The sequence below is a fragment of the Labeo rohita genome, chromosome 7 (genome assembly GCF_022985175.1).
Source record: "Labeo rohita strain BAU-BD-2019 chromosome 7, IGBB_LRoh.1.0, whole genome shotgun sequence".
Lineage (NCBI taxonomy): Eukaryota > Metazoa > Chordata > Actinopteri > Cypriniformes > Cyprinidae > Labeo > Labeo rohita.
Genome location: NC_066875.1, coordinates 38,838,455 through 38,862,728, shown reverse-complemented (window position 1 = coordinate 38,862,728; position 24,274 = coordinate 38,838,455). Strand labels below are relative to the sequence as shown.

At 34.8% G+C, this 24,274-nt stretch overlaps 3 protein-coding genes and 2 non-coding genes across 13 annotated transcripts in view; all 5 read left to right on the top strand.

Moving 5' to 3' along the window:
• The window catches only part of LOC127167631 (calpain-5), a 31,926-nt gene extending 25,578 nt beyond the window's left edge, over window positions 1-6,348 (top strand). For 5 of the 8 annotated variants that reach the window (XM_051113774.1, XM_051113776.1, XM_051113775.1 and 2 more), the window contains 7 exons: window positions 2,462-2,539; window positions 2,662-3,118; window positions 3,293-3,415; window positions 3,535-3,731; window positions 3,932-4,050; window positions 4,644-4,780; window positions 4,887-6,347. In XM_051113774.1, the coding sequence (XP_050969731.1) occupies window positions 2,462-2,539; window positions 2,662-3,118; window positions 3,293-3,415; window positions 3,535-3,731; window positions 3,932-4,050; window positions 4,644-4,780; window positions 4,887-5,051 (1,276 nt within the window). In that variant the 3' untranslated portion in view covers window positions 5,052-6,347. Of the gene's footprint in view, window positions 1-2,461; window positions 2,540-2,661; window positions 3,119-3,292; window positions 3,416-3,534; window positions 3,732-3,931; window positions 4,051-4,643; window positions 4,781-4,886 lie in introns of all 8 variants that reach the window. The other 3 variants (XM_051113780.1, XM_051113778.1, XM_051113781.1) reach the window with 1 other exon arrangement.
• Window positions 332-425, top strand: trnai-uau (transfer RNA isoleucine (anticodon UAU)). Its single transcript has 2 exons — window positions 332-369; window positions 390-425. It is a non-coding gene; the product is annotated as a tRNA-Ile (tRNA).
• trnai-uau (transfer RNA isoleucine (anticodon UAU)) lies at window positions 1,838-1,931 on the top strand. The gene is made up of 2 exons: window positions 1,838-1,875; window positions 1,896-1,931. It is a non-coding gene; the product is annotated as a tRNA-Ile (tRNA).
• A 3,467-nt stretch (window positions 6,349-9,815) lies between the features above and the next one.
• Window positions 9,816-13,188, top strand: LOC127167642 (transmembrane protein 272-like). Its single transcript, XM_051113799.1, has 5 exons — window positions 9,816-9,892; window positions 10,280-10,348; window positions 10,443-10,493; window positions 10,583-10,789; window positions 12,225-13,188. The coding sequence occupies exons 2-5, from the start codon at window positions 10,285-10,287 to the stop codon at window positions 12,416-12,418; spliced, it is 516 nt and encodes a 171-aa protein (XP_050969756.1). The 5' UTR covers window positions 9,816-9,892; window positions 10,280-10,284; the 3' UTR covers window positions 12,419-13,188.
• Window positions 13,189-14,631: 1,443 nt separating this feature from the next.
• Window positions 14,632-23,961, top strand: zgc:103586. Of its 2 annotated transcripts, none has more exons than XM_051113791.1 (12): window positions 14,632-14,751; window positions 14,892-14,942; window positions 15,091-15,141; window positions 15,466-15,678; window positions 16,130-17,009; window positions 17,095-17,145; window positions 17,270-17,461; window positions 18,667-18,783; window positions 19,696-19,806; window positions 19,940-20,051; window positions 20,139-20,196; window positions 21,027-23,961. In XM_051113791.1, exons 5-12 carry the CDS (start codon window positions 16,970-16,972, stop codon window positions 21,138-21,140), a joined length of 795 nt encoding a protein of 264 aa, XP_050969748.1. In that variant the 5' UTR covers window positions 14,632-14,751; window positions 14,892-14,942; window positions 15,091-15,141; window positions 15,466-15,678; window positions 16,130-16,969; the 3' UTR covers window positions 21,141-23,961. The 2 variants fall into 2 exon arrangements, with proteins under 2 accessions (XP_050969748.1, XP_050969747.1); XM_051113790.1 differs by having other exon boundaries at window positions 18,667-18,807.
• The last annotated feature ends 313 nt before the right edge of the window (window positions 23,962-24,274 follow it).

Genomic DNA, 24,274 nt, shown 5'->3' with positions numbered 1-24,274 from the left:
CAGTGGTGCAATCTATTAGCATGTGTTATGTATAAGACAGTTTATCAGAGGTTATGAGTTCAAACCTCCCATGGAGTGTAGTTTTGCGATTCAAAGTAATTCCAGTTGTAAAAGAGTCTGAAGTGAAAAGTTTACATGAAAGACAGGTGTAGTTTTGGCTGTCCATCTTCAGTTGAGGCCGTCACTCTGTAGCATATAGGTGCTAATCTTCCAATAATGTGAGACTTGGAAGATGAAATTTGTGTATTCAAGCTTCATAGCCCATTTCTGTAATTGAACATTTTGAGTTGGCTTTCCCTGTAGTTTTTGGTAATGCAGCTTTGCATCAGCTGCTCCAGTGGTGCAATCGGTTAGCGCGTGGTACTTATAAGACGGTATAAAGGAGAGTAATGCCGAGGTTGTGAGTTCGAGCCTCACCTGGAGCACAGTTTCAGGATGCAAGAAACATGGTTTTAGGTTGCAACAAACTACACTACTACACAACAACTAACATAAAAAACATAAACATCACCATTCCCCTTAATGATTTTCGGCTGTCCCAGGCTAAAGATTAGCATTGTGAAACAATTGTGGTGATTTCTGTGATGGTGACTCCTAATCTGTGCTCCTATGTCATACAGTGAGAGAGGTTCAAAGACGGCCGTTGTCATGGTCTTGCGATCAAAGATAGCCTACAATCACTTTCTGACAGAGTCAGAAATTCAGCTTGATCATCGCATGATATGTTTGCTGCCACGACCCACGTTTACTGACCAGCCAATAAAAATGCGACATGAAATCAACACAACATGGTGCTAAACTTAAAACTGCTTACCTCAAGCTCTTATTTCTTCCTCTTTTGCCGCTTGACCTTTTTTTCTGCACACATAAAAACTACAACTACCAAAGTTTGATTCATTATGCTCTTTTTGTTTACCACTAGTGCATGCTAATGACATTTTATTCTTCTACAGTAACGTGCGTCGTAGCCTACGAGTCAACAGTTTACATGCATGTCATACCCAAGTTTATTAGATCCATGTCGCACAGTGTGATCAGCAGTGATCTTATAGGATTGCAAAAATCATGCAGTGTGTAGAAGGCTTTAGATTCTACACGTAAGTAGAGAAATTCCGATAAGAAAATAATTTAAGATTGTGAGTTAAAGATCAGGCTAATATTAGCTAATATTATCTTTAATTGAGGTGGACACTTTGTAGCGTATAGTCCGTGGTGAAAAAAACAGCATATGCCGGTAGGTATGTTTTGGTGCTGGTTTAAGCTGGTCCTTTGCTGGTTTATGCTGGTCCTTTGCTGGTTTATGCTGGTCATGTTGCTGGTCAAGGACCAGCATAAACCAGCTAAGGACCAGCATAAACCAGCAAAGGACCAGCTTAAACCAGCTAAGGACCAGCATAAACCAGCAAAGGACCAGCTTAAACCAGCACCAAAACATACCTAACCAGCATCCCAGCATCAAAACCAGCATATGCTGTTTTTTTCACCAGGAGTGAGATTTGAAAGTGGTGTGTTCAGTTAATTTGCTGTATTTATAATACAGTATAAAGCAGAGCAACACTGAGGTTGTGAATTAGAGCCTCACCTGAAACATGGTTTTACGATTCAAAAGTCATTCCAGTTGGAAAAAGAGTTTGAAGTGAAAAGCTAGTGTGAACGAAAGGTGAGTTTTGGCTGTCCGTCTTCAGTTAAGGCTGTCACTCTGTAGCACAGGTGCTAATCTTCCAATAATGTGTGACTTGGAAGTTGGAAATTGTGTATCAAACTTCATAGCCCATATCTGTAACTGAACATTTTGAGTTGGCTGTTGGGTGTTTGCTAATACACCTTTTTCTCAACAGCTCCAGTGGCGCAATCGGTTAGCGCGTGGTACTTATAAGACAGTGCAAAGCAGAGCAATGCCGAGGTTGTGAGTTCGAGCCTCACCTGGAGCACAGTTTTAGGATGCAAGACAAGACAAAACAAGACCAAAGACTAACATAAAAGACATAAACATCATCGTTCCCATAAGTTCTATACTGAATAGAGGCTTTCCAGTAAGAAAATAATTCAAGCTCTTAGGTTAAAGGTTAGGCTAATATTTGCTGGCAATCTTTAATTCAGGTGACGCTTCATAGCGTTCTGCTGATGTTTCAATGAGTGAGATTTGGAAGTTGGGATTTGTGCTCCAGTGGTGCAATTGGTCAGTGTGTGTTACTTACAAGGCAGTACAAAGCGTAAAAGTTTGAACCTGCTCTGGAGAATGGTTTTGTGATTCAAAAGTCCTTCCAGTTGGAAAAGAGTTTGAAGTGAAAAGCTAACATGAAGAAAAGGTATAGTTTTGGCGGTCCATCTTCAGCTGGGTAGAAAACCTTAGTGTATGCTATGAGAGAGACTTTTCAAATTTGTTAATAAGGACAAACTATGACATGGAAAGTGAGATTTAATGCTTGTGACATTGTGTTTACACTGGTTCCATTTGCAGGTCTCCTCAGTGGCAGCAGCTTACCCGAAGAGAACGGGAGAAGATGGGCCTTATTGTTCGAGATGTAGGAGAGTTTTGGTAATATAAGTTAATGTAAATTTTCAATGATATGGACACGTATTTGGCAAACAATGGAGTAGATATAATTCTTTTGAGAAACATGTTTTATCCCAGTAATGTAAATTTCTAATTTTCCTTAGGATGGAGTTTGAGGACTTCTGCCGTTACTTTACAGACATGGTGGTTTGCAGGTTGGCAGAAAAAACCCTCCTCTGGCCACAGTCACATTGGAGGGAGGTGTGCTGTCAGGGTGCCTGGACCTATGCATCTAGGATTCCACCTCCTCTCTTATCTTCTTGTCATCTAAACATCAAGAACCAGAGGCCTTCAACAGGGCTCCAGTGGTCCAAACAAAGGCCAGCTCAAAGACGAGACAAAAAGGAACAAAGACTGAGTGAAAGGCAGAAAGAGGGACAAGTCCAAGAAGAAAAACAAAAAAAGAAAGAAGGAGAAAAACCAAAGCAAGTTAAGAGCAGAAGGGAGCATGTGAAAAAACAGGAAGAAGGCAAGGAGATGAGATGGGAGAGGCAAATAGACAGAAGAAGTCGATGTGGAGGATGTATCAATCACAGAGACACATTTCTATACAACCCACAGGTTGGAAACTCTGGAAATTTGCAAACTAAAATTGATATTGATGCATAAAGTATATGGTTAGGTTTGTGTTAAGGTTAGTTCAAAATCCCTTCTAACCAGCTAATTTTCTCTAGAAATGTTCCCTAATTTTACATTCAGATGTTTGTCCTTCATCTCTCTCAATCTCTCTCTTAGTTCCTTTTTGAACTGGTTGGAGAAGGGGCAGAGGTGTTGATATGTTTGCAACAGGAGGACAGGAGGATGAAAAGAAGAGAGGGAAGTGGGGAGAACTTACCAATCGGCTTTGAGGTTCTAAGAGTAAGTGACTAAATAATCAGAGGAGTCATCTACATTTTTAGACAACATCAGATTTTGACAGTGGCTGTTTGATAATGTTATTTTTTCCTGTCCCTTTTTTTTTTAATCTTCCCTTTGAGGTGGAGGTGAATCGTGTGTGTCGTGTACAGTGTTTATGTGAGCAGGCTGCTAGCTCTGTGTATATGGACTCCCGTAGTGTTACTCTGCGAGCGACTCTTGGCCCTGGACGCTATGTCATCCTCCCCACTACTTTCCAGCCTGGTGCCACTGGTCGGTTCCTTCTACGTTTTTTCTCACACTCACACGTGCACCTCAGGTAGGTACAGGAGATTGGGCCACTCTGCTCTGTTTTCCATTCAAATTAGCAGTCAGATGAACAGTCAACAAAGTGTCAGTCCAGTTCTACTGCATTCTACTTACAGTTGAATGCAGTTATTTTTAATGTTGAATAATTACCAAGTTGACCGATTTTTCTTTTTGTTTTCTCCTCTTCTTTACTTTATCTACTGTCTTCAGGGAGTTGAAGGAAGAGCTTCCTGCCCCTTCATTGTGGCAGTGTTGTCTTCCTCAGCCCAGCGCTGTAACTACAGTCCATCTGCTGAAAGCCTCTGGCCTTAGCCATCCCAAAAAAACAGGTTAAAACTCATCACTAAAGCTTTAATGTAATACTTTAATGACCAGCAAGCATGACTATGATCTTCATAACCTTTACATGTTCAGGTCCATTCAGCTGGCGAAAGAAAGATGTTACCTGTTCAGGTTTTCCATTGTGCTTTATATTCCAAGTTTCATTAAAGGGATAGTTCACCTCAAAATTTAATTTACTCACCCTTGAGTTGTTAATGTATGCCTGTTCCTGTTCAACCTGTATGCGTTTCTTTCTTTTGTTGAACACAAAGGAGATATCTTAAAGAATGCTGGTAACCAATCAGTTGATGGTAGCCATTGACTTCCATTGTATAGAAAAGAATAACTATGGAATTTAATGGCTACCATCAACTGTTTACACACCCACCTTCTTTTGTGCTGAACAGAAGAAAGAAATGTATAGGTGAGTACATGATGATGGTATTTTAATTTTTGGTTGAACTATGCCTTTAACTGACATCTTTGCCCCAATCAAAAATTGGATTAGTTTTGCTTTCACTATTATCAAACAAGTATTTTATCTGTTTCAGCCAATTATGCCTTTAATTTTCTTATTTCCTTCCGTATATATATATATCAGCTCCTGATGTTTATGCTGTCATCCGTTGTGAGGAAGACTCTGTGAGGACTAAAATTTTCAAAAAAGATGGAAGTCCTGAATTCAACACTAAGGCCATCTTTTACAGCAGGAACCCAAAGTCCAAAATATCCATTGAGGTTAGAGGCTACTGCATTGTATTTTATGAAGACTGAAAAAAAATGAATGAATGAAAAAAAGAGTTGTATTGATGTTTGTATTATTTTGTGTATTGTTTATGCACAGCTGTGGAAAAGAGGTTTGCTGTTGGACACATTCCTGGGAGGAGCACAAATTCAGACAGGAGGACATGAACGCTGTCAAAACAGAGTGATTGACTTGCAGGGTGGCCAATCACGAGGCTGTGTATTTATAGAGACTTCCTCAAGCCAGTGTCTGACAGACCTGTGACAGACTCAAGGTAATGACTGAGGATCATCATATATGGACTGAACATCAGAAACAGCTACATTTCTGCCATACTTCAGTATAGAACGGCAACCTTCTGGAACAACCTGGGGTTGTGTGCTTTGCTCAAGGGCACAATGGTGATGGTTGAAAGTCAGTGTATCTGCTGGACAGATAATGAAAAATATGGAGATCTTGGATTATTTTGCTAGTAATAATGCTAATGATGTAGCAAAGCTATGCAATCCCTGATAGAATGTTTTGTTCTAACTAAATATAATTGCAAAATGAATTAATTATATCTGGAATTGAGTTTGATGCTTTGACTCAGTGTTAATAGTTGGCACTGATATCTCAGGGAGTCTTTAAGGGCTATGCTAAAATTTAAGCTTAAATTCTACGAAACATATCTATTTAAAACAAACACATAAACTGCCAAAACAACATCTTAGACTTTAACATTGAAGGGTAATAAATATTTCAGTCTTTTTTATCTGTAGTTTTCTTGAACACACACACACAAATGAAAACAAGAAGGCAAAAAAACATATTATATATTTAAAGGGATAGTTTATCCAAAAATGAAAATCATAATTTACTCATCCTCATCTGTATGATTAGATTTTTTTTTGTTGTTGTTGTTTTTGATTGTAAAACACAAAAGAAGGTATTTTAAAAGTCTCATTGTATTTTTGTCCATACGTTGAACAAAACAACATTGGGCCCATATGACAAAACAGTTGAAACTTTTAAAGTAAGCTTTTAAAGTAAATTTATGATGATTATACAATGATTATATAAATTATAATCTGTATTTTATTTATTTAAATTGAAAAGATCTACTCAAGAATGAACCAAATAAATTATTTCAAGGCATCTGTCAGATGTAACCTGTGATTTGTTCCACCGTGTCTTCGGAAAATAGTAATATATAATGTAAAGGGTAAAGGGTTTTCTTCTTCTTATGATCGTCATCTCAGGGACAATATCTCCAGCCTACTGAATTCATTGCAGCATAATGCATTTGTCTGATGCTGTTTGCACATGGCGAGAACCGGTTTATCTTGCAATGTTACTGGTTTGAAACCTTTTTAAACCAGGAGTATTTTTTTTTTTTAGAACCAAACTTTAACACACAGGTGAAGATGATTTTACTGTATATCTGTAAGTGCATTCTAATTCACTGATTCACTTAGTGAACAGAACGCGAAACTCTGCATTCCAGTGACCTTTAATGACTGCACAATGAATGGTTCTTTTGGAAACAGGTCATGCATTTCCCTGGGTTAAAACATTGTTTGCGCAGGCATCATGGATCAAAAACAAATGTTGAATTATGTGACATCTCCTCCAGTAACTAAAGGGTCTTACTTGCATCTTGCGTTAAAAAAAGGAGTTTTACACTTAAATTTCATACTTAATGAACATGGTATATTTGCTTAAAAGTAACCTTTTGGCTGTCTCCGTTTAAGTGATGGTTATTCAACTTGCTTAATTTTCTCAAATTGCAATAGGTGTGGTGCAGTAAATCTAAAAGTGAAAATAGCGATTCCTCTGCTTTTACTTTCCATTATGTAACTGCTCTTATGTTGCACACCATTACAATATGCAAGACTATCTGCAGCAGCACTATGTATGTGCTACTGTGTGGTGAAGTGTTTAGTGCATTTCTGGTTTTGCTGTCTTGTCTTTCGTGCACCTGGGAGACAGAGGAGCAGTGGTGTAGTCCTAAAAAAGTGGTTTACTATTACCCACGCCATTTGTTTCTTATTTATTTGGTTCCACCGTTTTTGCTGATTTTTACTTTATTTAAATGTTGTGTAATTTATTTAGCCTATTTTATTTTACATCAAGGTGTAGGTTATGCCATGCCACCAATCTTTTTTATTCGTTTAGCTAATAAACTTTCTACATTTCTTGTTTGTTTGGTTCCACAGTGTTTACTGATTTTCAGTTTTGTATAGCCTACCGATTTAAACTTTAAGTTATTAGTTATTTTATATTAGGCATATAGGCTAGCATGGTGTATTTTTATTTGTTTTGTTGAAAGTAATATGATTAATATATAGTAAGTAAGTTTGACATTGTATTTTGTTGTTGCTTAAATTGAATTCATGCATTTGTTGCCGCATTGCCGCTAATTTAAAATGAAAGTAAAATGTGCAAGGTGCTTATACAAGCTATTTGAAAGTGAAGAAAAGTAAGGAAAAGAGGGAAAATTCAAACAAGCTAAAAACGAACAACTGCTTGACGCCGAATTGCCGCTAATTTGAAAGTGAAAGTAAAATGTGCACGGTGCTTTTACAAGCTATTTAAAAGCGAAGGAAAGCCAGCAGAGAACTGCGGTCATTACTGGTTTCTCTCAGTGTTTGGTGTTTTTGAGCAGCATTGAACGCAGATTACGGACTTGAGAAGCAACAAAACAAGTGGGTATATCAAGGCTATATGCAAAAATTGATCCTTAGAAGTGGTAATCAAACAGCCCTTAGCAAAAGGTAAGTATACGGCATACTTGCGTTGGCCCAGACTACACCACTGCAAAGGAGGGAAGACATTAGCCGTATCTGTGCTGTGTGGAATGCTCTGGTTTCTGCCTTCTTGTTCTGCTGGGTGATCAGTGATAACACAATGGTGTATGTGGGAGGAAGATGTCATTTAGTGTGTTATAGGTCTCTGACAGCTTCTGTACATTGTTTGATTAATCCTTTATCATGGTACATGCCAAGAAAACAGCAGATTTTCATTGTAATTGATGTGACATTTTAAGTATGACATTTAAAGGCAAAGTTCACCCAAAAATGAAAATTGTGTTATTATTTACTCACCCTCATGTCGTTCCAAACCTGTAAGACTTTCGTCCATCTTCAGAACACAAGTTAAGATATTCTTTATGAAATCCGAGAGCTTTCTGACTCTGCATAGACAGCAATGCAACTGAAATGTTCTCAGACCCAGAAACATAGTAAGCACATCTGTAAAACAGTGTCCATGTGACGTCAGTGGTTCAACAGCAATTTTATGAAGCTATGAGAATACTTTTTGTGCACAAAGAAAGCAAAAATAACTACTTTCTTTTCTCCTCCAAATCACGTATACGCCATTATCGAAAGTATTTTTACAGCAGCACCACACGCATACGTCCTTTACGTGCAGAGGTAATGGCAGAAGACGTGATTTGGAGGAGAATTGTTTAATGAAGTCGTTTTTTTGTTTGTTTGTTTTCTTTGTGTGTAGCTTCGTAAAATTACGGTTGAACCTCTAATGGACTATTTTAGTTCCTTATTTTAGGAAAGGAAAGGACATGACGTGTGGCCAAGTATGGTGATCCATACTCAGAATTTGTGCTCTGCATTTAACCCATCCAAGTGCACACACAGAGTAGTGAGTAGTGAACAGTGAACAAACATGCACACACACTGTGAACACACACCCAGAGCAGTGAGCAGCCATATTGCTACTGCTGCAGCACCCAGGGAGCAGTTGGGGGATTGGTGCCTTGCTCAAGGGACTCACCTCAGTCAAGGTATTGAGGGTGGAGAGAGCACCTTCAATCCCTGCCAGACCTGGGACTCGAACCCACAACCCTTTAGTTACAAGCCCGACTCCCTAGCCATTAGGCCACGGCTGCTTTGTAATAATGTCCTTACTACGTTTCTAGGCCTGGGAACATTTCAGTTGCATTGCTATCTATGCAGGGTCAGAAAACTCTAAGATTTAATCAATAATTTCTTAATTTGTGTTCCGAAGATGAATGAAAGTCTTACGGGTTTAGAACAACATCAAGGTGAGTAATTAATGATAGAATTTTCATTTTTGGGTGAACTATCTTTTGAATAGATTTTTCTTATTTTGAATTCTAGACACAGGACAATATTTTTCTTATTGTGTGTGGGATATTTTATAATTTATCATAATTCGTTTAAATAGAGATTTTCTAGTATCTGTATTTTATTTAACATTTGTTTTGTATCTTGTACTTCTGGATTAGCAAAAAATTAACTAAAAAGCAAACTTGCTATGATCATTAGTAAAGCATTATTATGCTTGTTTTGTCTCATTCTGTGGGCCATCTTCATGCATCTTAATAATAGTCCTTGATGGTTTTGTGTGAAAAACTCAACTAAATTTAAAAATTGTCTGCTTTTTTTAAAACATTATTTAAAATATTTTTGCTTCTCAAATTAATTTGTTATTACATTGATAGATGTTGTAACTGCAAAATGCTAAATATGAAAATGACTGTATTATCTGTGTCTTATCTGCTTGTGTACAAAAAACCTCAAGAATTTGGATCATCTAGATTTTATTTACTTGAACAAAACAAACCTACTAACCCTGATAACACACGTACATCACAGAGATGTCTATTTGACGTTTGCTTTTCTGCAAGTGTATTTTTTAGAGTGTTTGCTCATCTGCAATACGTCTATAAGACGTTTCCTATCAGATGTCAAATAGACGTTTAGAAAATGTCTTTAAGATGTTTATGATTTAGCATTTATGTGAAACTGACATCTTAAAGTATAAAGCGCTAATAAGCACCTGTCAGACCTAAACAGGGATTTTTTTCCCCCCACTGTGTCTTCCTAGGAGTTCATGAATGTATATATAGGGGATTTTGTTCTGAAGGATAATAACTGTAGCCTATTAAATTCATTACAGCAAAATGCATGTTTGTGACATTCTTTGTACACAGCAAGAACAGGTTTATCTTGAAATACTACAGTCATGAGGTGGCGCAACCATCTAAAACAGTGAGCACACAACCTATGAAGAATCATTTCAGGCTGTATCTGATCCTGCAAAAAGTCCTGTGCAAAGACTTTCCAGGACCAAAACTACAGGTAAGCATGTTTGTGCAGATTAACAAATGGGAAGGCAATTTTATTCTGATATATCTGTAAGAGTATTGTATTCACAGATTAACATAGTCAGCAGAATCCAGTGCGGTTACAAAATCAGTTTTTATTGAAGTTACATAGGTACACTGATTAATAGTTTAGCGTTACAAAGCTGCTAGTGGTTATAATGATTTTGGACTTACTTCAATCTTTTATTTACGATGAAGTTTTACTATTTAACTACTATTTAACTACTATACTATTTACTCTCTCAGAGCGTTAATTCATACACTCAGTAATAGTGTTTAATATTTAAAAACAAAACAAAAAAACTTTTTGAATCAAGTCATGCATTTCCCTGGTTTGTATAATGTTGTATGCTTCGCATAGGCACCATGGATCCAAAGCAAATGTGGACTTACATGAAATCTCCTCCAATAACTAGTATACCTTGCCTTGGTATGGGAGTTTTTCATCATAACCATTGTTACTTTTGTACTTAATGAACAAAGTATATTGACTCAAGTTACTTTTTAACTGATTTGTATTTCAGTTATCACAAAACTGCTATTTCTGGCTCTTCCCATTGCTCAGATTGCAATAGGTGCGTTACAGTTAATGTATGTACTGTAGTTATTCTTTTGCTTTTATCTTCCATTATTTAAACTGTTTTTATGTTGACTACCATCACAGGTGCAGTGTATCTGCACGACTGTCCCCAGCAGCACTATATCCCAGTGTATGTGCTGGTATGTGGCATATTTAGTGTATTTCTGGCCTTGCTGTCTTGTCTGCCCTGTGCCAAGGAGACGGAGGAAGGAGGTCAGACTACACTCAGCCGAACCTGCAATGTGTGGAATTCCCTTGTTTCTATCTTCTTGTTCTGCTGGATGATTTGTGGTAAGATACACTGGTGTATGTACAAGGATGCGATCATTTAAAGGGGGGCATCACACCCACAGAGGCCGCTCCCACGATAGTTGATTGACATGAGCTCTTACCTCAGATCAGCTGTCACAGTCCAGTAACTTTCCTTGTTTCGATGCCGAAGCAGGGATGTAAGTTAGACAAGGATATCTCCGATTGAGCGATTGAGGTGTTGTGTTGCTGGATGTAATAATGAACATAGTCGTCATCATTTACTCCCGACATCTGAGCCGCTGAACATGCAGTAGATTATGTTTGTTTGTGAAGGGAATGCACCTCCCGATCTACATATATCAGTCTATGTTCGCGCGAATCATTCGTGATCCAGCTTCACTTACACCAGAAGTGTGTATAAGCATTTTTTTATGAATCTTTGCGATCACCTTTCCTTATAACGTGGTAGTTAGGAAGTTTAGCGGCTAAACGTGGCTAAATGCGGCTAATGTAAACAAGAACGTCTTTCCACAGAGAGAAAAGAGGGGCGGGGCGAGCAGAGCTCATTTGCATTTAAAGGAACAACCCCTTAGAATGAGATTATTTTTGCAGAGCTCCTTTTGACAAGGTAAAAAGGGTGTTGTTTTACAAAACCATTGAGAATTTTTAATCAAAGTATATTACAGACTTTCCATTAAGACCCTAAAGAATCATATCAACTTGTGGAAAATGGGCATCCGATGACCTCTTTAATGTGCTATTCAGTGCATTGTTTGGTTAATGTTACAAAGACAAACAGCAGATTTTCATTTTGGAATGCTGAGAATTCTAAGTTGTGAATGGAAAAGACGCTGTCAACATGTTTTTGTGTAAGTCTGCCTGAAATTTGGATGTGTATATGACCATGTTGTTCTGTAAAATAGCTTCAATGTCTATTTAATGTGGAACTAGAATATCAACATATTACAGATTTCATTTTGAACTTTAGAATTTGAATTTAAGGGTGAAAAATAGAGAGAGAGAGAGAGAGAGAGAGAGAGAGAGAGAGAGATTTTGTTTATTTAAAACAATAAAAATATGCTATTTAAATGTTTACATTACATTTTTTAAACAGCAGTCTTTAAAAATAAACAAAAATGAATATTAATATTTTTATTAATTAAAAAATATAATATGAATTAAATGTGAATGGATGTTTTTTGAAGACATTATTGTAAAAATAGTCAAGTGATTTGTATTTACATAGCACTTTCTATAATACAGATTGTTTCAAAACAGCTTCACAGTAATAAACAGGAATGTAACAAAATCAAAACAGAAATTCCGCAAATTTCGTTAAATGATCATCTTAAATTCTGACAGATTAAACAGAAAAGTAACATAATTGGTGATAGCAATATCTGCAAATGATAACCTAAAGTAAATTCTGTTTCTGAAATAAATTTGTTTCATTTATTTTATTTTTTAATTATAGGCAGTGTGTGGATTTACTCTATTTATCAACCTAACTACAATGAAACCGTGGCCGGAGAGCTCTACTGCAATAAGACCCTCTACCTGTTTGCATTCTGGACCACTACACTGGGATACATTCTGTTAGGTCTGGCACTGTTGGTTGGGTGCTGTTTTTGTATCTGTGCTTGCATTTGTGGAATAAAAGAGGGTTAGCAAAAACTCTGTGGACCATATTAATGGATCTTGATGACAGGGTTTTTTATTTTTTTTTTTTTTTTTTTTTTAATAAATTCATTTGAGCTTTATGTATAAATACTGTGTTTAAAACTAATGTTTAATTGTCTTTAAAATAATTTGGTTTGGGTAGTATTTTAAACATTGATAGTAAATAGAAATAATGTTGTTGTCTTGTTATTATTATTATTATTTTACTTTTTTGCTTAAAATGAAAATTAAATCTTATTAATAGTACCTTAACATTTGTTTTGAAACTGAATTTTCAGAGGAGGGACAGAGTGGTTAAAAAAACCTAATGGGCAGTTCATTAGCTGCTACCTTTGTCTTCCCGTAAGAGTGGGCGCAGCATTTTGCGTGTCCTTGCAAAAATAATAATCAGACAGTCCGCTCATTAATTCAGCAGGATATTGTTATTCTTCCAGTTAGGATTCATCAGGAGTACAATTTATAATGAATGTGTGCTATTCTGGAAGGACGTAGTACTCGGGTTTGCTGAATATTCACATTCACAGACCTCTCTTTTATTTGAGCAATACCTTTCACTAATCCAGTTGTCTAAGAACAAAAAAAGCTTTAAAAACTTTATCTGTGAGTAATTCTTTTCCTATCTTTAATGGGTTTAAAAGTCAGTTTGTAATGTATTAAACACCCCCTTTTTTCTTTTATTTTCATTGTAATTTACTTGTCAGTGTCTATTATTTTTGATGGTTATATTACTGTTTGTATTGTTTCTGAGAAATATTAAAAAAGATTGGGCACAGGCATTTGTAAATTTTATGGGTCTGGCTTCCGGTCTCATCCATGTCCAGATATTTTTAGCTGTATAAAACAGCTCATTTTTCTGCTTGATATTGCAAATTATTCTTACCATATTATTTTAATGTATCATTTTAATTATGAACACACTGGCAAACAGTTATACCATTTACTGCACTTCTCTGTTCTTCTCGTTATTTCCCTATATAGAGGATAAGAAAAATTTGTGCAGGAACCATGTGCCGAGCTTTATTTGCTTTTAAGAATGGAGTCACTTACTTGGCTGCAATTAGTAGACATTATTAAACCAAAAACATTGGACATAATTGCACAGAACTGCATTACAAACCAAAGCTACTCGACCAGCTTTTTAAACAATTGACCAGGCAGGAAATTAATAACAAGTGAACTTAGTGATGTAAAAAGAAACAGTTCGGAATACAAGGATACGGTGACCTCTGGCGTTGAGGCAGTGACATGACAGCCTCCATATACACGGATAAACGGTTACATTTTGCTACATATTATGTTTCAGTATTAAAGGGGAGAAAATAAAACCACAGTCAAAAGAAAAAATGCTATACAACGTAGTGCTAAAATAGATAACAGGTGACAGGTGAGTAACCAACATTAATTTAAATATGTGTGATTGTTTAAGATGAAGTTGAGTAAGGGTCATATAAGACAATATTGTGCTATATGCAAGAGGTAGATCTGTGATTCCAGCTAATAATGCTATTTCTTATAAATAGTGAGGAGAAAGCAAAAGAATAGACTTGCAAAAAATGTTTGCGCAAGTTGGAAAAGCAGAAGACTTTCACTTCCTTTTAAAAGTGGGGCCATTAAGAAATGTAAAACAAGGTTGCATTTATTTGACCAATACAGTTCAAGCAGTAATACTGTGAAATACTATTACAATTCAAAATAACGTTTTTTTTAATAACTTTAATTTTTTTTTAAGTAATTTATTAACGTAATGGCGAATCTTTATTTTTAAAGCCATTAAATCCAGTCTTCAGTGTTACATTAAAACGGTTCTGATTCTAACATGCTGATTATTTTTTAATAGATAGAATGTTCTAAAGAAAATTCTTTATTTGAAATAGAAATCTTTTGGAACGTTGTAAATGTCTTTACTCTTAGGCTATTTTTTAATAATTACAATTTCTTTAAAAAAAACTAAACTTTTGAAAGGTTGTTATTTCTATTGGTGGTTTTAGAAAATATTTTAAAGATGCGTAAATTGTAAAGATCCTGTTACATTGATCTCACTGATGGTTTTGGTTTTAGTTAATCGGTAATGAAACGTTTCATTCCCCTTTAATATGATCGCTTCGGAGTGTAAAAGTGTGGCTCACGGCGGTAACGTGTTGCGCAGTGCTGTAACATAACATTACGTGACTCAAGAGTTTTATTTTCAGTTAAGAAATACTGGAAATTCTAACAACTGTCAATAAGACAGATAAGAGAAGAATTTCACCATTTCCTTCATAAAGTTATGAGGTGAAGGGAGCTCTACACAACGCAAGAGGAAACTTTTCTCAGCATTTAAGGTGAGGTGAAAGACTTTTAATGATCAAATACGTAAAACGTATTAGCCTTAGGTCCATGTATTCAATTTTAACAGTCTACTTTATTTAATGTCTAATGACATCTTATTGTTATTTTTTATTTTTATTTTTTTAACTTAAAGTTCTGAGAATGGACGATTCAAAGCGATCATCGTTTTTGACATTACTGTTTGGTAAGAACTGTACTAACAACCATGTTAAGAATATGTTGCATGTTTTAATGTATGTTAAACTAATATAGCCTATATGATGTCCAAACGTTTATACTTGGAAAATTCGCATGTAAAAAATTCTTATCTGAGGAATCTGTTATTTTTTCAGTGATACTGGCTGTTGTTGTACTGGGGGTTATAATTGCTGCCATTGTAATTGGTAAATCATGCATTTTTACCTCATTATTCACTGTTGTCTGTGAAACATTGTCTTTGTAAACAAACAATGTGGATTTAATAACATATTCCAGTATAATACTGACAAAAACATTCACATAAAAAAACTCATCAAACCAAGGCACTCGAAAATCTTCTTAGTAGAATTTTTTTTTTTTCTTTTTTCTACTAAGAAGATTTTCGAGTGCCTTGGTTTGATGAGTTTTTTTGAAGATATGTAAAGATTCCCGTGACCAAAGAGCACCGATTTAAAGACTTTACACCCCAGTAGCATCATGCATTTTTGTATTATTTTTTTATTTTTTAGGGGCCTACTTTCTAAGAGACTGTCCTGTCCAGCCCTACATCCCAGTCTACCTTATAGTATTTGGTGTATTTGTTTTGCTCGTTCTGTTAGTGAGCCTGGGCTTATTGTGTGGTACATGTGCAAAAGACACCCTGGAGCTGCTGCTGCTGTCTATGCTGATCATCTCTATCAGCTTCATCCTCTACCTATTTGTTGTCTGCTGGTTCATCACAGGTGAGTGAATTTGTCAAACAGGAGTTACAAAAGAGGGTGATGGTATTTTATAGAAGGAATAATGGAGAAATGCATGCAAAAAAGGTTAAACTTTCTCTACAGATAAAAAAAAATAAAGATGTTGAGACAGGCTGAAGAATTTGGGCTGTAAAGTCAAAATTGGGGGTTTAATAAAAGTGGTCTGTCTATGCAGTAGAAACACTTTCTTATTGGTTCTACATTACTAGAAAAAACAGAGAAACAGGGCTGTGGCAAAATAAAAAAGTAGGAAAACTTCAACACCCATAATGCACTTGGTGCAACGCAAAGAATATGTGAACTAGGAATACAAAAATGCAGAAGTACAATCTATAGTTTTCACAAAAGTCCAGCAGACTTTTGCTGACAAAAACATTTAACAGATGTCAAAGGAATATTTAACTCAACTAAAATGTTTGTTTGTGTATTACAGGGAGTGTCTGGATATATTCTGTACATCCTCCCAGTTATGACCCAACTGATCAACAGAACTACTGCAACAAAACTCTGTACCTCTTTGCATTCTGGTTGAATACAGTCTGTTACGGCTGTCTGGCTGTCCTTTTGCTTTGTCCTGGATTTTTAGTGCTTCATATCTGTATAAAACATACTTGTCAAAGACAATTTGCTTTAAACTCTCAGCAACAAGCATAATATGTTTTTTAATGTATTACGATTTAATATTTAGCAGGTGCTTATTATTGTAATCATACATTTGATCAATATGTTTCCTAAGAATCAAATCTATAACCTTGACATTACATATCCTATTTTCTACCAGTATAGCGCTATGGAAAAGCACCTCTTTAGGGTGAACTGTTTTGACATGATATATTTATATCCAGTTCAAAATCAAGGCCTAGACTAGAAGGTAATGTTCAGCTTAACTTAAAAAATATCTATGTAAATAAAAATGTATACTGTCACCTATAATGGTCATTCTATTCAGACTTTGTTAAATGAAGATTTTTATTTTAAAAAAATATAGAGAGAGGCAAAAAAGCGGCTGTTATGTTTCAGTTTGGATTTGCAAAAACAGTTTCTCAACATTTCACCAAAGGAAGTGTTTCAAAGCTACTGGCTGAGTCTAACAACCACAGAACTGTGAAAACATACTGGTCGACTCAGAGCAGCTCTGTCCGGTTTAACCAGAGTATCCTATTCACATCTTCATAAGCTAATTTTGGGGGCCCTCCTCATATCTGAAAGTCTATGAGGCCAATTAACAAGAAAGAATTCACATTTCTATGGACTGTTTAAGAAATCGTTAAAGATGGAGACTACTGAGACAGCTGCCAGAAAATCTTTCATTGGTAAGAATATCAAGCTTTGAAATGATGCTTTCCCGCTATAACTAATTAACTACAATAAAAAAAAATCTTCTTCTTCTTTTTTCAGTGATGATTAACATGATTGGTTGGATGATTTTAATAACATCTACTGGATTAGGTAAATAGCAGTTTTTGTTTAATGCTTGCTTTTAACTAAGAAGTGTATGTCAGTTATCAACAAAAAGAAGCTTGGAAGCCTGATTTTTACACTGTCATATTGCTGTTTGGATAAATGTTTCTAGGAACGATCCATTTTCATGAGTGCCCTGTTCAACCGAACCTCCCCATCTACATGACTGTGATTGGAGCAACTGGTCTGCTTTCACTGTTGATCCTGTACCTGAAGAACACTTTGGATGACTGTTTGCTGGCTCGCTTCTGCAGTGCCTTCAGCTTTATGCTCTACCTATTCATTGTGTGCTGGTTCTTTGCTGGTGAGAGAAAGAGATGTTACATTACAAGTTATTATGAGTCAAGTGTCAGCACAACATGTTTTTTTTTTTATTAATGTTTGGGTCATTCCACAAAATCAGAGCCTTTTCCACTTGGAAAAATTGAAAAATAAAATGTTTAATCAATGTTTTTTAAATATCCATGAAATGAAGAACCTTAAAATGACTACACTGTATTGTTGTATTGTGCCATCTCAGGCTAATCTAATTTATTAGTTTATGACTATTTTTCTACGTCATGTTTGGTATTTTTGTCAACCCTGTTACCGACTCAAGCATTACTAGAAACTATAGTTTAATTAGAACTCATATGCCACTGAATAATATAGGCATTAGCTCAATAATATACCAAATATATGTTTGAATTACACAGACAATCTTTAAAAACAGGGTCAAACCTAATCAATGTCATAACCTGTTACTCTAAAAAGTAAAAAGTTGACAGTAACAGGTTTGACGATTTCAACCAAAATTGCTAATTGCTAACTAATAGTCACATTCACAAAAGCACATAATGTACACTTTGAAAGGATTTTACTTGTTGATAGTGATTATATTTAATGTAAGAAATAATTGTTTAAATTTGTATTTTAAAAATAGTAACAGGATTGACTTTGCATGATGTTTATGTTTTAAGTGTTGAAATCCTGGTTGAGAGATGATGTAACCTCCTAGAAGTGATGTCACTTGAATGTACATTCTTTTACAAGGGTTTTTGATGAGAGTAACAGGGCTGACATGAAATCAGGGGACACTAATAAAATAATTTATATTTTATAAAAAAAAAAAAAAAAAAAAAAAAAAAAAGCATACTTATTCCAGAAACACTGCTTACAATATGCAATGTGCAACAATATGCAAATGTGATTTTTATATTATTTTGTCTTCATTTTGCAAATTAAAACTCAGGGTAAGGGACAGGCTAAAAAACTTACCCTTACCAGCATAAATGCTATTTAAATGATTTTAAATAATAATGAATTGACTTTTATTTTTTAACGTAATTTTAATGAAAGCATACTGTACATAGTATTATGTTTTTAAATTGCACATTTATTTGTTGTTATAGTAAATCTTATGCTTGATTCCTTGGGAGCACAAAAGGCACAGATTTCATGGAATGATTCATTTATTTATATATAAATAATAGTGAAACTAAAATCAGTGGTCTCATGTTGTTCTTTCAGGTACCTACTGGATTTACTCCATATATCCTCCCAACTATGTTCCCACCAGTTCTGGAGACCATTGTCATAAAGCCCTGTATCTGTTTGCATTTTGGATTAACAATCTAAGCTTTCTCTGTGTGTTCATATTGTCTCTTTTTGGTTTGTATATCATTTTGACACGTATTGCTTTCTTCACCAACAGAACGGTATATGTTAAAATTTAGCTGCAGACTTGTAATCGTTGTTTCTAATGGTTGTCTCATCAATAAAGTTTTACTTCATAAAGAGTTTTTAACCACTGAAGATAAATGCACGGTACAATACGCACCTTTATATATTCATCATAAATATTTATTAATCCAATATTTCTTGAGATTTGTGAGTGATCAAGCAATATATATTTTATTGTGAATATATCAATACACCAATAACAGAAAGTGCTAAATTATTCAAAAGCAAAAACTTTTTCCCCATGTATATTGAATAATTAATAAGAGGGTTGTTAGCAAGGAGGTCTATAATAGGTTGTTAGGATCGTTTGCCCCGCCCACAACACTTGTGCGAGGTCAGTTGTCCTGTCACAGCACCCGTCCCAGAAATGTCAATATTCTTGTCGAGGCAACAACAACAATTGTTCACAAAACGGCATTGTATTTTGCAAATACGCCGTCAAAAGGACTATATCTAGTCCAGCGTAACAAGACGGTTAGTTATGGCTGGTAGGTACACATTTAATCCAACACACGTGAAACAAACACTCAACGCGGCTTTGCATTTGATGTTTGAGTTAGCTCGTTGATATGTTTGGCGTGTGCAGGTTAACTACTTGAGCTTGACGCAGTGCAGCAGTTACTTTTAGGAAAGGAAATAGCAAAGCAGGCCTGTTGGGTTGTGTATATTACTTAATACATAAACGTAACCTTATAGTTTTTTGGTATAAGATGCATTTCTGTAAATACAACAGCGTGCCAGTGGCTGTGTATTGAAACGCTGTTTTTTTGTTCTTTTGTGGTTTTGTCCTGAACGGGGTTAACTGTTGTGGTTAAGTTGCGGAACTAGTGGCAAAATGCTTGCAGGCACGGGAAATGGCTTACTGTCCGTACAGTGGGTTTCCAGTCGGCGCTGCTATTTTGACGACAGGGGGCGCCATTATTACTGGTAGGTTGATGCACCTGTTTATTTCATTTTCTTTGATTGAAGCAACATGATTCCACAGCATTTTATCTGCCATATAGTCAGCTTTTATCATTTTATGCTGTCAGAGTGTTGACTAACATTATGTGTTTTTTAGGCTGTAATGTTGAGAATGCCTCCTATGGCCTTACTGTATGTGCGGAGAGAACTGCCATACAGAGGGCCGTCGCAGAAGGCTACCGAAGATTTACAGCCATAGCTGTCACATGGTATATCATAAATTCTGAGTACAAGCTGATTTACTGAACAGAAAACATATTTAGTATGTTAAAGCATCCTTTTCATCTCCCCAACAGTGATATCAAAGATAGTTTTGTGGGACCATGCGGTGCTTGTCGACAGGTGTTAATGGAGGTATGGCTACACTCGTTTTTTATCATATGCACTAGTCAAACGTTTTTGAACAGTAAGATTATTAATGGTTTTTAAAGAAGTCTCACCAAGTCTCCATTTATTTGATCCAAAGTACAGCAAAAACAGTAACATTTTGAAATAATTTTAATTTTTTAAATATCTGCTTTCCATTTAAGTATATTATGAAATGTAATTTATTCATGTGATTATAAAGCTGAATTTTTAGCATCATTACTCCAGTCGCATAATCCTTCAGAAATCATTCTAATATTCTGATTTTCTGCTCAAAAAACATTTATTATTATTATGTTGAAAACAGCCAAGTAGAATATTTTCAGGTTTCTTTGATGAACAGAAAGCATTTATCTGAAATAGAAATCTTTTGTAAACATTATAAATGTCTTTATCACTTTTGATCAATTTAAAGCATCCTTGCTAAATAAAAGTATTCATTTCTATAATAATAATTAAAAATGTTTCTTGAACAGAAAATCAGCATATCAGAGTGATTTCTGAAGGATAATGTGACACTGGAGACTGGAGAATTATGCTGTGATTTTTAAAAAAAAAAAAAAATTAAAATAGAAATTTTTATATAGTAAATAGTAAAAATATTTTAGAATTTTACTGTTTGTTTTCTGTACTTTGGATCAATTAAATGCAGGCTTGGTGAGCAGAAGAGACTGTGAAAAACATTAAAAATCTTACTGTTCAAAAACTTTTGACTGGCAGTGTATGTAAGTCATTAGTTTTGAACATCTTTTCCTTTGTCTCTGTTTTTTTAAACCCTCTCTCACACTTGCTTATTTTTTTCTCCAACCCTGTGTTAGTTTGGCACAGAATGGGATGTTTACCTCACTAAGCCTGATGGGACCTATAGGAAGACCAGTCTCAGAGACCTCTTGCCTTTAGCATTCACCCCGGCTCACCTGCAAAAGAACTAAATGCACTGTCTTAAAATTGATATTTTTGTCTTTTTACATTTTGAAAATATTTTTTTTTTGATTAAGTTGAATAATGAGTCCAACTATGAAGACTTAAAATGTGAGCTTCAACTCAATCCCCACTAGAGAGCACTATAATACAAACGCCCACTTTCAAATATGATACTTAATAATGGTCAGAAATGTTTAAACAGTTTGCATGCAATGCCAACTTTTTTTCTTTTTAATGCATAGAAAATAAACTGTAAAAGAAAATAAATTGTAAAATATTAACACTACTAATATTTATTTGGCAAGGACACATTAATGTGATCAAAAATGACAATAAAGACCTTTATAATGTTATAAAAAAAAAATCTATATCAAATAAATGCTGTTCTTTTAAACTTTCTATTCATCAGAATCCTGAAAAAAAAAAAATCATAGTTTTCACAAAAATATTAAGCACCAGAACTGTTTTTAACTGAAAAATAACTGTATACGTTCAGCTGTTAGGAAGATATCTGAAGGGTGTTGTGATGCTATCACAGGAATAAATACTTTTTAAGATATACTTAAAAACAGTTATTTTAATTTTTAATAATATTTGTCAATATTGTTATTTGCACTGTATTTATGATCAAAATAAATGCAGCCTTAGTAAACATAAGAAACTTCTTTTAAAAACATCTCAGACTGGTTAGCTAGAAGACACAGGATGCCTTAAAGCAGGGCTTGATGAGGACAGTTTTCCCAGTAGAGAGAATTATTGGTAATCCCTGTAACCCTGCTGCCCCGGGACTGTTTGAAATTCTCCTCACTGTGAGGCAGAGGGGGCCAACATACTGTTCTGTCACATGGGAAAAACACTCACACATTGTTCTCTTGGTAGGCTGAGAGGAAAAGTGAACATTACTGTGGGAGAGACCACAACGAAAAACAACATGTCTTTGTCAGGGGTGTTTAATTTCTGAACTGAGGCATTAAGAAAAGTGTTGACAACAATCACATAAATGCAGAGGTGGACAGTAGTGAAGTATTTTTTACTTTACTCAAGTAAATTAAAAAAGAATCTGTTTTTTATCACAGTGTTGTAATTTGTAATTTGTTGCTTCACTACATTCCAAGGCATGTCATACTTTTTACTGCACTTTTTTTTTTACCTTTAATACTTAAAAACATTAAAAATTTAGTACTTTGTTGTACTTGAGTAAATCTTTGAATTACTTTTACTTGAGTAAAAGTAAGGAAGTACTAGATTTCTAATGTAATTATTAAATATTTAATCTATTGCAGAAATGTAGTGCACTGTAAAAAAAAAAATTGTTTCAGCTTAAAAAAAGTGTTCGTGCTGCCATAACAATTTAAGTCTCCACTGTAAAAAACTATTTGTTGAGACAACTTAAAATAATTTGTAACGTGCTGCCTTAAAATTTTAAGTTCAGTCAACTCAAAAAAAAGTTTATTCAACTTGAAATGTTAAATTATACTAAGTGACAACTTGGATATTTGAGTTGAATCAACTTACAATTTTAAGGCAGCTGGGTTACTTACCCATCTGTTAGGTTTAGCAAACACAAATATCTAAGTTGTGACTTAGTACAACTTAACATTTCAAGTTGACTAAACTTATTTTAGTTGACTGAACTTAAAATTTTAAGGCAGCAGGGTAGCAAATTATTTTAAGCTGACTGAACAAATTGTGTTTTTTTTTATTTTTTACAGTGTAGGCAACTCAAATATCCATGTTTTTCTGTAGTACAACTTAACATTTAATGTTGACTAAACGAACACTTAAAGTTAAAACAACTTTTTTTTTACAGTGTGCAGTAAAAAGTACAATATTATGCTTTGTAATGTTGTGAAGTAAATTTTCTGAAGAAAAACACTAACACAGAAACACAAAGTTCAGACACTTGAAAAGTACTTTTAAAACAGAGTAGAAATACTTCACTACTGTTCGCCTCTGCATAAATGCTAAGAAAGATGTAAGCATCAACTTTATAGCACAGTGTTGGTCAAGCAAACCACAACTGTAAATAGAATGCTGCTGAAATGAAACTGAGGAAATGTAGTGCACTGTAAAAAAAAAATTGTTTCAGCTTAAAAAAAGTGTTCGTGCTGCCATAAAAATTTAAGTCTCCACTGTAAAAAACAATTTGTTGAGATAACTTAAAATAATTTGTAACGTGCTGCCTTAAAATTTTAAGTTCAGTCAACTCAAAAAAAAGTTTATTCAACTTGAAATGTTAAATTATACTAAGTGACAACTTGGATATTTGAGTTGAATCAACTTACAATTTTAAGGCAGCTGGGTTACTTACCCATCTGTTAGGTTTAGCAAACACAAATATCTAAGTTGTTACTTAGTACAACTTAACATTTCAAGTTGACTAAACTTATTTTAGTTGACTGAACTTAAAATTTTAAGGCAGCAGGGTAGCAAATTATTTTAAGCTGACTCAACAAATTGTGTTTTTTTTTTTTTTTTTACAGTGTAGGCAACTCAAATATCCATGTTTTTCTGTAGTACAACTTAACATTTAATGTTGACTAAACGAACACTTAAAGTTAAAACAACTTTTTTTTTACAGTGTGCAGTAAAAAGTACAATATTATGCTTTGTAATGTTGTGAAGTAAATTTTCTGAAGAAAAACACTAACACAGAAACACAAAGTTCAGACACTTGAAAAGTACTTTTAAAACAGAGTAGAAATACTTCACTACTGTTCGCCTCTGCATAAATGCTAAGAAAGATGTAAGCATCAACTTTATAGCACAGTGTTGGTCAAGCAAACCACAACTGTAAATAGAATGCTGCTAAAATGAAATAAAAATTGAGGAAATGAAACCTTTGTTTGTGTTTGCATGTACATTCATACACGCCATCATGTGCTTGTATGTGGCTGTGGTCTGTTGTTTTTTTTAAGGAAGTATTTTAACATATAAAAATGAAACCGCAATCTAGATTATCTGTATTTTTAAAAGACTCTAAACAGAAAAAATAAATAAAGGACTGATTACTTCAGTAGATCTTTACTATAACTGTCTCTTATCAACAGCCACTACCTTGATCAGATGATTCGTCCTGTGTGTGCTAATGGTTTTGTTACTGTTCAACCACATGTTTTATGACATGCTTGTGCAGTAAATG